Source organism: Phytophthora infestans, genomic scaffold, assembly GCF_000142945.1.
Source record: "Phytophthora infestans T30-4 supercont1.24 genomic scaffold, whole genome shotgun sequence".
Classification (NCBI taxonomy): domain Eukaryota; phylum Oomycota; class Peronosporomycetes; order Peronosporales; family Peronosporaceae; genus Phytophthora; species Phytophthora infestans.
Window position 1 is genome coordinate 458,691 of NW_003303735.1, and position 10,050 is coordinate 468,740.

Consider the following 10,050-nt stretch of genomic DNA (forward strand, 5'->3'; position numbering starts at 1 on the left):
CTGTCAATCGTTTCACTCCTGATAAGAATATGGAGCAATGGCTAAGACAAATGGAGACTTTGCGTTGCCGGCTTCATCATTTTGGCAATAGTATTTCAGATGAAGATTATGCAGAGACGCTACTCGGTCATGTATCCCGTACTCACCGAGAGGTAGTACGTCAACTTTCAAAGCATTATGTGGTTCGTGATGGAATGACTGTACGTCCAGTTCCCACTTCGGCTCAAGTGATCAATGCGTTGATGGCTGAGTCGGCTCTTGATGAACGAGTGGCGCATGAGGAAGAGATGAAGCTAGCCCATATTTGTTCGTGTGGAAAGCTGTCCAAACATGACCTCGATGGGGTTAAATTGCGGAGGGTAGGGCGGTAGAAACGGTAGAATCGCCCCTACGGAGTGAATAGCATCGTCAAACTCCGGATACATGTGTATACAAGCGTTGTCCAACTCAACAACGGACCGCGGCAGGGACCAGGGGTTCAGCTTCGGTAGGACGGCATCGACAAAAGCTCGATGGAATTCTACGCGGCTTAATGTAATCCGAGTTGTACGCCAGCCCACGAGCCCGCTAACATCACACGCCGCAAGGATAGATACTCTTTCTCCACGGAAAAATGGTGTACGAACAGTTGCCCTCTCTCCTTGTTTTGCCCAGGCATACCGTCGCATACTATCAAGCCCGTTCTTAGACGTTTCGTCAACAAACAAAAGCTGTTCTGGATACCTGTACCACCAATTCATCTTTGCCTTGGATGCTTGAATCTCCCAGGGAACTGCTTCTCGCGCTCTCCGTTCGAGTATTTTCCTGCTTAGTCCGAGATTGAACTTTAGAAGCCGAAGTATACTTGATGGAGACAGACCGGTACAATCAGAGCCGCTGAAATTCTTTAATATAAAAACAAGGATAGTCCTTCACGTACCGCCCTACAAATGCTAATAATTGCGAGCTGTACGTCTTCTTCTTCCCACTCTTATCTCGAGAAACGTGACCGCTTGACTTGAAACACTTGTTTTAACGGCGAACGGTTCGTCCAGACACTCCAAAGATGCACCCAACTTGCTGCTGTATGCGTAGTGCAGCGTAATTGCTCCCCAACAGAAATCGGCAGAGTACATTGCCCCAATGCAATTTTTAAAGTGATACCCACGAGTCGTCTCTGCCGCTACACTTTACCTTAAATTACACACATTTAACGTCTTATTAAGCCTCCATCATTTAAAATTTCCGCCTAACCCGTCGGCTTGCCATTACAGCGCTATTGCCCGAATGACTGACAGTCAACATTCCATTCGAGACTTTCCTGTCCCCAGAGGAGATGAAGATGACCTACTCCACATACGTGCGTTGAAGAGCAATCGTGCTGACGTAAGTTTACTCTGTTAAAACAGCTACTGTAGCCACTGTTCTAGGCATCTGCACGATCTTTAGGGCGCGGGTTTAGACGTTTTCGCACGACAGGGAATGTGCTGAAGGTCAAGCCACGTATTAGAATTTCGCGCTGGACTTCGCACGTATGTACGCTTGTCCGTCAGTGCGCTCAAGATCATTCGTGCTTTTATTTTAAGGAGATTCGTTACGAACTACAGACACTATACTTAACCAATAAGCGTCTACTATTTGTAGCGCGCTTCGTTTCAATCTAAAGTTGGCGAGGGAGGTGCTGACAAAACGGGCACGGAAAAGTCTGCTAAGAGAGAGCCGTGAGTACGCTGCTCGCTTGTCACCATTCTACGGCGGCCCCGGTCAGCTAGTATTTATCGACGAAACGTCCAAGGATGAAAGATGGATATTGTAGGATAAGTCCCTTCGGTCCGGAGACCCGAACCCTCTTAGAAAGGTAATAATTGAGCGCACCAATGAGACTACAGAAATGAACCAAAATCCATGGATTTAGCCAGTCCTATCGCACTAGGGCTAGGTGTTTAGCATTCCAACTTATTTCCGGAACTGTCCGGAATCATTGCGGCTTATCGAATAAAGGGCAATACAAATCTAGCACGTTACGAGCACTTGCTGGATAATTGCACTTTGTGACGGACCGCTGTAGCGAGCATACCAAGGCTTCAGCGCCATCGTAGCATTACATACTAGTATGAAACTGCAGCTTGAAGGTTGTACACTTGCGGGTTTGACACCCCGCCGCTAATGGGCTACTTAATTACAGTACAACTAAATATTTTTCTTACAGCGTTTGATTGTCAATAGATATCTAAACATGTAAGCCTAGTCAAACATTCAGTTTAACTACTACATGCCAGCATTTGATTCAGCGACACAGCTTCACATCGAAACCAGCTCCTGCAGGATCCGAGCTCCCTCCGCAAACTCGTGCTTGATGTCCTGATTGCCGAGCGAGATCAGCACCATATCCTTGGGCATCCTGAAGCTGGCACACGGCAGCGCGTCAGATGCGCCTCGTGCATGCCCGTGCCGAAGCGGGCCATCTCACCGGTCGAACCCAACTCCACACCCATACTCGGACCAGCGCCATGCAGACGCGTAAACGAGAACGGCGCCTTGACGTCCACGTAGTTGATACAGGCGCGCAGGATGCCGTTAGCCCGGGCCATTGCCTGGGTGTGGTGTTAGTACGATGTAAACGGGCCCGTGACGCTAAGCGCCTGTGCGATGGTGCTAGCTGCTTGATCGTGCCCACGTACAGTTGCTGGACTGGGCGTCTCCAGAGTGTACGCGGGCGTGCTTGGCGTGTGGCGTAGATGGATATGGCGCCGTCCTTAACCAAACTGTCGAACTCGATCTCCCTAGCATTCACGACGACCTTGGACACGGCGAGGGAGCGCGACATCTTGTCTGCGTTGCTGTTCAGGTAATCCTTCAGATGGCTCTCATCCGAAGCCACAAGCATAGCAGCCTCTGACAGCACGTAACAGGGAGGGACAAGAACCAGGTACTACACACACCTCTTGCACTAACTCCAGAGCCAAGATCAGATCCATCACCTCCGTCCGGCTGGTCCACGTTCAGCGAGTCCAGCAGAAACCGCGAATGCGCTGTAGCCCTTGCACTGGTCGATGCTCTCCGGCAGGATGTTAGCGCCTGACTTAGAGCGGATTGGCCAGGTTGCTCGGGTCTGGCCATCCACCAACACGATCATGTCTTCGAGGATCTCGAGGTCCCCATTGTCCAGCACCCGTGCTCCAGGCTCACCTCCGCGAAGTACTAGTTCCTGCTCTCGGGATGGTAACTGGCCACGATGGACAGATCGCGTGTAACGGGGTTACATGGTGTGGAGCACACAGGGGTACGAAGTACCCGGAGAGTTAACAAACTCTCAGTACATAAGTTGGAGAGTTAACAAGGTCTCTCAGTACGTTGGCTGAAAGCCACACGTTATGCATTTGATTAGCTTTAACTATGCTAGATAGTTAAAGAGATACATTTACCCCTAGGCGGCTTGGCCGCAATAATAGTAAATAAAACACTTCTGGTTTTGAAGCATAAAAGTTAAGGTGTTAACTTTGAGCCCTGGTCTTGGGCTGTAAGTGTCCTTTGGATAAGGAACTTAGTATTAGTGACTCTTTGAGTCGAACGTCTTCCTCTGACGCTAAAGCTACGGCAGCCCCGCTGCAGATGCTGCCAAATGGTACATTCCATTTTAGCTAAGCCTCCGGGACGAAGCCATTCATTGGTTCCGTTAATTTCCGAAGAAGACGAAGCGCAAGTGGAAGCTGCTGAGTGATGCGTTCATCCGCTACTATTGCTCGTAGTTCACGCAGCCGGCACTGTCCCGTTACTACTCTGCAAAGCGGGAGCGTAACAAACATCTGTGCGACTACATAAACAGACTGAATGGCTACGCTCGGAACGCCCGCCTACACTTCGAGAAGAGTAGCCGCGACGCAAAATAACACGGACAGCAGGACCTGGCAGCGTGCAATGATGACAAGTTGGCGGAGAGTCTCTACCACACTCGAGTCACCGACATTCACGAGCTCGAAGAGATCATTGAAGATTTTTTTAAGGGCAAGGAGCGAATGGCTAAGCGTGACAATATCGACACTCCAAGAGTCGAGATGCACGACGCGACGACGCGTACGCCCGCAACAACCGACGTGATGACCGTCGCCACGATGACAACCGCAACAAACCGAGAGTGACGCTCATTGAAGCCACGGCGGGTGACCTACTAGCTGAATTGGAGGATCGGGAAGCTGCCCAGGGGGGCACCGAGTATTCAAATGAAGATCAGAACGCTTTTAACGATGTCCAAGACGAGTATACCGACTTTCAGCCCGAAAATACGGATAGTGACTTCTCATTGGACGAAAATGACCGATACCCCGCCGCGGCTAACGAACATGAGCGCTGTGCAGCCGCTGAAGGCACCTACGCACGTTCAGAAAACCGGTGTACGAATTCGAGATGTGGGTCATGGCGCATAGAGCAGGCGTCGACGTGGTACTCGGGACCGACGTTATGACCCCAGCTGGGATTCGGATGGACCGGTTTCACGGCGCGGCGCAATTGCCGCACGAAGGCCAAATTCCACTGAGTAAGACCAAGAATATGATCGATAGTGAAGCGTACGGCTCTCATGTTAGCGCCGGGCCACCTGAGCGTTTGGACATACAGGCGCACGAGTGGCGGGAATATCGACTAGCGAAGCGTCAAATCAGGCTGGAAGAACACGTACTGTGGGCTCGTCGAACGGACAAGTTAATCCCGTCAGTGGCGAGGTTTTGACGTGGACGGCCTCAAAGTATTCGGGTGACCAATGTATATGACCAAACGGTGTACCTACCAGCACACGACTCGATTGCGATGTGGATACCAGATGGGGAGTTGCCGCGAGGTGACGGCTATGTGCGTCTGGACTCCAAGAAGTACCAAAATTGTCAAGTGTTGGCCTATGAAGGCTGCAGACACCGCAAGCTGTTTCAGCGGGAGTGCAAGATCTACGAACAATGGCTCTCAACTCAGCCTTCGGCAGTCGAGCGACCAGATTATCCTCAACCCCGTGGGGTGCTAGCAAGGCCCTTCGAGTTCTCGCAGATGGACTCCGATTATCGTCGGACATGAGCAGAGCGCTGGGCAATGATCATGGAGGAACGTGAGCTAGCGGAGCCCTGTCTGGCGTTTGGTGTGACAGCTGGGAACTTGGCTGATGGTCAACTTTCTGAAACTCCTTTGGACCCTTACACGGCAGATCACGGCGAAGGCAATAATGCAAACGAAGCTTCGGTAGCGCGTACACACGAGCGACTGAGCTCCGTAAATGTTGTACATACGCCAACGAGTGTTCGTTTCGAGTCTGGGTGACAACGGGATCGACAAGTAACAGCACTGGATCAGATGGAGACACCAGTTTAGACGATATTGTCCCGGGCTTGCACGCAGCCGAATTTGCGAACGAATCATCGGTGGTTGGTGCAGAATATGCAGACGTCGTACTGAAAGTGGTGAGCACGGCACCGAGTATTCGTTGCGAGATTGGAGCGAATGCCGGACTGTCAAGACAACGGTCATCCGAGGAGCTGAACAGAAGTCAACAGCCCAATATGTCGGCTGCCTACGCTTCAATAGTGCGAACAAAGACTCGGCAGGCGGCCCAGAGATGGAAACCAGGCGAAGAAGGGGATGGACCCAGTACCGAGAGCTCAAATCGAAGCGGGTGCCGACCTGCGTCGAGGGAAGAGTCCGTCGCGACTTTGGACGAAACGTTCATGTCGGCTGCTCGCGTGCTAACAGCCGAAGGAAATAAAGCAACGGAGGACACAAGAAGTGATTTCTGCGAGCACCCAGCTAACAACATCGGTCTGGAAGACTACGCAAAGGGGTTGGCCTTCCTGCCAGGCCTTACCGAAGAAACAAAAACGACGATAGACTACAATGCACCCAATGTTGCTGATCCCCAGCTGTCGACCGATCGCCGAGAGCGTATAGCTCCAACGCTTAAGGACCACGGGAACATCATGATTGCTAGTGGTAACGCACCGCCGCCGATGCCTGCCTACGGCGCAGTATGCGATATCGACACGCAGGGGCATGCCCCAATCGAACAGCGTGCCCCACGCGTGCCGCTACAATTTCTCGGCACCTGTACGAGCTGCTACAGACTTTGTTGAGAGCAGGATTGATCGTCATTTCAAACAGTCCATGAGCATTGCTGATCGTGATTGTGATGAAAAAGAACGGGCTGGACATCCGGCTCTGCATTGATTACGAGCTGGTGAATGCCATGACCGCAATCATGGAGTATGCAATGCCGCTAGTCGACAATCTGTTGACTGATCTCGAGTGCTACCTATGGTTTTGCTCGCTGGATGCTGCACGCGGCTTCTGAGCCGTCATGATGACCTTGTGAGCACGTAAAGTATCGGCGTTTGTGTGTGCACTAGGACACTTCGAGTGGTTACGCATGCGATTCGGGCTAAGGAACGCGCCGATGATCTACCAGCGTATGATCGACAACGCACTCTGGGGATTTGTTCAACCTAAAGGCGGTTGGTTTGAATACTCGGACACGATGCGTTTAGCTGAAGAACGGGCCAAGGAACGTCGTGGAGTAGGCACCGATGGTTCGCTCCAAACGAAGTTCGCGGCAGAACGCGAAGCACCGGTGGAGTATTACAGCTCATCAACAGTCCCGTCGCTGACATGTTTACGACTGGAGAGTTAGCCGAATCATCGCTGGTACCCGTGTTTGGATGACGGTCGTTTGTGGACTAGTGCCGCAAACAGACCAAGTGGCTACTCCTCGACATGATGATATTTGCTTTGGTGGCGAGGATTTCGACAGCTGTCTTGCGACGCTGAACTGATTGCTGGCAGGATTTGCACAGTGAGTTTGCGGGCATCACCGAGCTTTCGTTTTCAACGAGCAAGCGGGGCATGCAGTCGCTCCTTGGAGTGGTTAATTATTACATCCGCATCATCCAAGACTTTGCTGTCTACGGTGCGGCGCTGTCCAGCTGAAGGATGAAGACTTTGTCACTGAAGGTGGCATTTCTGTGGCACGTCGCTCCGTCGAGAAATTGAAGGCGAGTGTTTCACATGCACCCATCCTCAGGTACTTCGATCGGTCGAAAGAAGTTCATGTCATGCTCTTTGCAAATGAATGGGCGTTGAGTACGACGCTTATGCAAGGTACCAAGGTCGTCCGAGGCCAACCATTGGCTGATGACATTGCTTTTCTACAGGTGACTTATAGTTTTTATATTTAACTCAAGCTTAGCCTACCTATAAATATACTCAGCTTACAGCCTACCTTAATTTGGTCACCTCGCCCCCTTTAGGTAAATAGGGACCTGTGAACTGCCGTTCACTGAGACTTTGTAAACTCTCGGAAGCCAACTTTCTCTAGTGCAAGATGCTGTGTGACCCCGTTACACTTGATAGCACTCGTAATCAATCCACGCCAAAGCGGGTAGACTACCTGACCCTCTCTAAAGTTTGTTGCCTTGGATATGAACAACGTTTTCCATCCGAACGGCTCACAGTTCGAGTTGGTTCGGAAGATGGCAGGTATCTTCGGGATGGAGGCCCTGCAGAGCCTGGTGGTGTCAACACCGGCCGAGCAGCTCGAGCGCGTCAATGCGTTTGACGCTTACGAGCAGGGGCTCATCGCGCATGTGCGGGAGAACCGGCAGGCTCCGGCGGTGGAAGCGAATCCACCTCACCCGAAGCCAATACGGCTGAAGGTTAAGCCGTATGAAGAGAAGGAAGGCGAGAGCCTTCACTTCTGGGTCCGATAAGTAGAGCTCGCGATGGACGCGGCTCTGATCTCGACCGAGCAACTTCGTGTTGCTTTTGCACTCTCCAACCTTAGCGGCCGTGCTTAGAGTTGGGTGTACACACGGGAGGCAACATCCCCTGGATGTTTCACATCCTGGGCTCAGCTGTTTGAACAGCTCAGAGCCGCGTCCTCCCGGCGAACTATGAGTACCGCCAACGCTCGCTCTTTCTCTCGTGCAAGCAAGGGAGGCGTGAGCTGCACGAGTACGTGCAAGAGATACGTTAACGCACAGCGTCCCCTAGCGGGAAACCCACTCAACAAACACATCAAGATGACTGTGTTCATGGGACAGCCTTCGAGTGGGCCCCGCGCGCACTCAGCTGTTCCGGGTGCAGTCAAACACCCTTGAAGAGGCGATTCAAGTCGCTCTTCAGGAAGAGTACAGCCATCGCCAGGCGCGCACGCCGACCTCAGCGTGGCCTGGGAGTTCCTTGTCGATACTTGGTCGAACTAGCCCCAACGGACCAGTTCCCATGGAGCTCGGGTCCGCCGAACAGCGTGACATCCGCTGCTTCGGCTGCGGGAAGATGGGCCACTTCAAGCGCGACTGTCCCGCGGAAAGACTCCGCAGACGGTCTTTCCCCAAGCCCGTCCTCAAGGGTCGCTGGCAGAATCCAGGATCTCGGGGACAGGGGAACGCCGGAAACCAGTAGGGGGCGGGGCGCCCTACTGGGGAAGAACTAAGTCTTCTTGGTGGGTGCGCGGGTGGCGCATACCACGGGGACGTAGCCCCTGAGAGTATTCGCACCCTCGAATCGGCGAAGAGCAGCGGCGGGTTGCTCGTAGTACACAGATGTGTACGGGGATACGATCATCCCTTTAGAATCTTGATCGATTCTGGGGCATGGAAGAATTTCGCACGCCGCCAGACAGTTGCTCGTTTTTGCAACAAGTTGTCCGATGTTTTGAGAGAAAGCAAGGGCAGTGGGACAGTGTCAGTGGGACTGGCCGACGGGAAGGTCGTCACTGTCCCCAACGTCCAAGTGAATCTGGCCGTCAAGTTTGAAGAGTTTGACAGCCTCGAACAGCTCACTGTTCTCGACATGGATTCATACGATATGATCCTGGGCATGCCCTGGCTGAGAAACACGAGCCCTGGATCGGCTGGCGAGGCAAGGCAATCGGTGCCAGCCGCCCTGCGCAGCCCGACAGAGCATTGATGAGTCCTGTTCGCACCTCTGTCAGGACCGGGGGCGCCCGCAAGGGCTGCCGGGGTACCAAAGCATCCGGCAGATGCTTGGGAGTCGTCGACGTATATGACGACTCCGAGGATGTTTTGATGGTGGCAGCGCCCAGAAGAGGCGCTGACCAAGTGGGTAACTTAGGTCCACAGGCGGGTAACTTAGTTCCGCAGACAGCTGTAGCTGTCACGAACTTTGACGATAGCGTGTTTAGGGTGGGTAACAGAGCTCCACACACGGTCGCCCAGACCTTAACTGAAGAGGAAGGCGTCGAATACGCTTCCTCTGTGGGTATCATAGTGCCACACGCGGTCGCCCAGACCTTAACTGAAGAGGAAGGTGTTGAGCACGCTTCCTGTGTGGGTACCACAGTATCACACGAGGCCACGAGTGCCTCGGATGTCGGAGCGCCGACATCCCCAGACGTGGGCAGCAAAGCTCGACGTCACGGTCGTTGTCGTCAACGATGCCGCTGCCGCCTCAAGTCTGATCCGAACTTAGTTCCGATCGACGTCGCTTCAAGCGACTCGGAGTCCAGGGCCCGGGCTCCTCCGACAAGGCCGGTGGAAGAGTGTTATCACATCTTCCATGGCGAGACCGGCTTAATCGTCAAGGCATCTGGTGTCCACTTGGAGTCGTTGCCAGAGGTTGCAGAGATACTGAACCTCGAGGAAAAGACGGTCGAGTCTTTCCTGGCCAACCTCAAGGCTGAGAAGGTTGCCGAAATGGTGCTCATGAGACCTGAGACCACGCGGCAGGAGCTGAACGCACGCCTCCTCTGTCTTGGACGACAACGTCCTGGAAGACCTATACAAGCAGCATCAGACGCGCTTGGGTTCTGATAGACTTAAGAATCCCCAAGGATCCGATGTATCCTTTGGTGACGGAGTATGCGGACGTGGTGAACAAACACCCACGGACCCAACTTCGACCAGATCGAGGCGTACGGTATGAGATTGATCTCGTGTCTGGCACAAAGTATTGTGTCACGAGATAATGGCCTCTTCCGCGCGAACAGTGCGAGGTCATTGATGCCTTCTTCGCTACGAAAGCGAAGGCATGCATGGTGCGGGAGTCGAAGTCCCCGCACTCGACGCCAACGTTCTGCGTTCG

At 52.9% G+C, this 10,050-nt stretch overlaps 1 protein-coding gene across 1 annotated transcript; it reads right to left on the bottom strand.

Moving 5' to 3' along the window:
- Positions 1–2,280: 2,280 nt before the first annotated feature.
- On the bottom strand, positions 2,281–3,115 carry PITG_12089 (uncharacterized protein; the record flags this gene model as incomplete). Its single annotated transcript, XM_002900672.1, has 3 exons — positions 2,281–2,386; positions 2,661–2,911; positions 3,002–3,115. 3 exons carry the CDS (start codon positions 3,113–3,115, stop codon positions 2,281–2,283), a joined length of 471 nt encoding a protein of 156 aa, XP_002900718.1.
- Positions 3,116–10,050: the final 6,935 nt, after the last annotated feature.